The 3383-nt window shown below is 54.6% G+C and overlaps 3 protein-coding genes across 3 annotated transcripts; 1 reads left to right on the forward strand and 2 right to left on the reverse strand.

Annotated features, from left to right (window-relative positions):
* Positions 1-603: 603 nt before the first annotated feature.
* PHACADRAFT_202682 (uncharacterized protein) lies at positions 604-1753 on the reverse strand (the record flags this gene model as incomplete). The annotated part of the gene is made up of 6 exons (XM_007402839.1): positions 604-804; positions 872-979; positions 1043-1131; positions 1194-1408; positions 1462-1593; positions 1650-1753. The coding sequence occupies 6 exons, from the start codon at positions 1751-1753 to the stop codon at positions 604-606; spliced, it is 849 nt and encodes a 282-aa protein (XP_007402901.1).
* A 295-nt stretch (positions 1754-2048) lies between these two features.
* PHACADRAFT_108758 (uncharacterized protein) lies at positions 2049-2818 on the forward strand (the record flags this gene model as incomplete). The annotated part of the gene is made up of 3 exons (XM_007402840.1): positions 2049-2522; positions 2573-2606; positions 2679-2818. The coding sequence occupies 3 exons, from the start codon at positions 2049-2051 to the stop codon at positions 2816-2818; spliced, it is 648 nt and encodes a 215-aa protein (XP_007402902.1).
* Positions 2819-3049: 231 nt separating this feature from the next.
* Positions 3050-3350, reverse strand: PHACADRAFT_202684 (uncharacterized protein; the record flags this gene model as incomplete). Its single annotated transcript, XM_007402841.1, has 2 exons — positions 3050-3266; positions 3328-3350. Coding segments are annotated over 2 exons (240 nt in total), but the record flags the coding sequence as incomplete, so codon positions are not given.
* Positions 3351-3383: the final 33 nt, after the last annotated feature.

A 3383-nucleotide genomic window follows, 5' to 3' on the forward strand; every position in this document is an offset into this window, starting at 1 on the left:
ATGAACACCTGGGCCCATGTACTTCGAGACGATGAGTGGCGTTATCGATTTTGTTCCTATGTGTTGTGGTCATGGTGTGCTCTTGGATATCGTCATGGCGAAGATGCGCTCCCGAGCTGGCGTCGCGGCCGGGCACGAATTGTGAGTCGCCGGGTGACGCGTGGACAGCTGAAGCCACCCGAGAGACAGATGGTCTGGAATCGGCGATTACTTTGTGCTTCCCGATGTTTCAATGTAGGCTTTCAGTCAGGGCAGGCGGAAGAGAATCGCAGAAATTGTGGCTCTGTATAAAGCAGGTGGGTGGAAGGAGCAAGAAGTGCGCCCGCCGCATGAAGTGCCGACAATCGAATCTGCGATTAATCGCTCCTGCAGTTGCCTCGTGAACCCCTCCCAAGTACCCACCCATGCCGGCCTCAGCTACTATGGGCCAGACCTATCGTCTAATTTACGATTAGCTTGTTCTATCAATCGCATACTATTTCCAAGCAGTAGAAGTGATGCGGGGAAAGTCGAGACTGCACAAAGACAATAGAAACTGCAAATCATATGCACCCACGCCACGACGTCACTCTGCTAAAGACTACGAATGCCACTGATCACTATTTACTCTAGTAGGTATGGTCGTGCGTCCCAGAATGCCTGCTCAATAATGTCGCAGTGGTACAGCTGGACTTGTGCGTGGATTTTCGGCTTCTTATTCTTCTTCTCGCTCTGAACTTCCTTTGTCCCTCCAGCCCCACCCTCAGGGTCGTCATCCTCTACCGGCATGCGCTCGGTGATCCCACTTGCATCAGCCGCGGTTAGCTGGCAAAGCGCGATCAGCCCGCCGAGTGGCACCGGTGCACAATGCTACGCAAGAAAGCAAGCGCACCTTCTCCCGCACGAGCACGCTGCCTTTCCTGTACCGCTCCGCAATATCGTTGTAGTTTATGCCGAAGCGGGAGAAGAGCACCTCGTGCTTTTGCTTCGAGACCGTCCCCTGCCGGAGCACAGATGGATGTGATGCGGGTTGCAGAACTCAGGAGGGGGGAAGTACCCGTACCCGAAGTGTAGAGTGCGCTTCTGTCGTCGTCTGCCCACCCTGCTGCACAAGAGCCCAAAATGTAGTATTGTAGAGGTTGTTTATATGAGCTACATGTTCATTCTTAGTTTTCTTCAGAATGTGTGTATGGACGAGACGATACGCGACTCACTGTCCGCTTGCCTCCAGGCAAAGTAGTCTCGGACTTCCTTAGCCGAAGGGTATAGGACTATTCGACCGTCAAAGGAAGGAGGATACTTGAGCGACAAACTGTGGAAATAACGCGGCCAGTTGAAGACGTATGAGGAGGTGAATAGAGACACCACCGTGGTGAGAATCTTGGCTTGGCGGCGATTGTACAAAGCAGTTGACTTGCGGAACAAAAAGCTTTATGAAACACATCAGCAGGTACGAGGATGGCTCCGAATGGCCACACGCACCTATACTCGTCCGACTCGCCGAATGCAAGCATGATGTCCTTGAACTCATTCATGACATCTCGCGCGCCATGGTCCATGAGCTGCAGAGCCCGCTCGTCATTTGGCTTCACGAAATCATGATCCTGAGATAATCTTGTCCAATCAGCGTGTGTTCCGACCACGGGAACACCGCATACCGGGGCACGTACCGATGGAAGCCATGTCCGTCCAAACGCACGAGAATGTAGGTTCCCGGGAGGAGGGGATCCGGGAGCTCAAAAATTTTCACGTATGCGAACTTTGTGCCCGCCATCTGCGCAGCCCAGCCAACAGCACAAATTCTTTTCGAGTGTGCGGGCCCGGCGAACCGTAGAGAGTGCGAAAGCAAGGCGTCAGGAGGACCAGATCCAATACCGCTTTTGGGGTCTCGAGTGACTCGAGATAGCGCCTCGCGGCGACCTGCCGTCTCATTTCCCGCCGTTCTAGCCTGAGCATTATTGCTCCGCTCCGAATCTTGCACTCCAACCACCACCACCACCCTCTTCGCTTCCCGCAGCAGCATCCTCAGCACCACCAACTGACCTCAGGCTTCTCGCCCGCAAACATCAATGAGCACCGACTCCTACTCAGAATACTTCCGCCGCCGGCCCATCGGACGCGCTCCGTCGCCGCCGACGTGGGCCTGCTACGAGCAGATCCCGTACGACGACGACGACTTCAGCGACAGTGGCTCGGACGAGCACTCGTGTTCGGAGGACGACGAGGACTACGGCCGTGCCCCTGCGCATGTCGACAGCGACAGCTCGAGCGAGGCGTCGCCCGTGCGCCCTGACCGCAAGGTGGACCCGCCCCCTGCCACAGCCTCGGACGGCGACATGGACATCGATGAGAGTGATGAGGCCATCGCGTCCGACAAACTCGCTGCCGAGTACAAGAAGGACGTGAAGGGCAAGCAGCGTGCCATTGAGCCTGAGCCTGAGAGCAGCCCCAAGCGGCAGCACCACAAGAAGCGGCGCCAGCCTGTATACACTCTCCGTCCCATTCTGACCATCCAGAAGAGCCAGGGCTTTGTTTGGAACCAAGTATGTGTCTCCGCTTTCTCCTTCCCCGCTGGATGCTGAATCGCCCCCAGGATTTGTTTGTACCACCGTATATCAAAGATCGATGTTCGTCGCTTCATTGCTCTCACTGTGACTCACGCTCATGAATACCATCCACTTCCTGTACTTGACCAACAGATGTAGCATCAACCTCGCCATCGAACTCCCGCGGGTTTCACCCGTCGTCTCTGTCGTCTAACTCCTCGATGACGGATTATGAGGTCGAAGTGGTGGAAATTCGCGTTAAGGAGGGCGAGCTGAAAGACATCATCCCGTAATGCCTTTGTACCACTAAATAACTTGTTTGTACATCATTTGCCGATCGCCCTCGTACGCATATCCTAGATATCCTTCATCTAGCTTGGGGTTAGCATTGCTTTCCCTGGAATCCACATTTCCACCTTACAAACTCTCTTCACTTTCTTCTCTCGCGATTACCCTGTATCTAGTTAGCTTGAGTCTCCAGTAAATACATAGCCGGTCCTGAACACAAATCCTTGTCCCTAGTCTCATATCGCTGCCAGCAGCTCATCCTCGAACTCCCTCTCCTTCATCCGTGCGGCGGCCTCTTTCTCGCGCTCGCGCTCCTTCTCTTTCACGGCCTCCTTTTCGCGCGTCTTGACGTAAGACGGTGTCGACCACGGCTTGTAGTCAAGGTGCCGCTTCACATAGAAGCACATGTACACCTGTGAGTTGAGGCATGCGCCAAGTGTGGAGTGCGTCACTCTAACAGTTATGCGCGTCAGTTACGTTAATCGTATGCAGCGCGGCAATGAGGCGGCCCTACTTGTCGTCATCGTATCGGTACCACTGCCACCAAGCGTCAGCAAGACGTCAACTGAA

This window comes from Phanerochaete carnosa (assembly GCF_000300595.1).
Source record: "Phanerochaete carnosa HHB-10118-sp unplaced genomic scaffold PHACAscaffold_480, whole genome shotgun sequence".
In the NCBI taxonomy this organism is placed as follows: domain Eukaryota; kingdom Fungi; phylum Basidiomycota; class Agaricomycetes; order Polyporales; family Phanerochaetaceae; genus Phanerochaete; species Phanerochaete carnosa.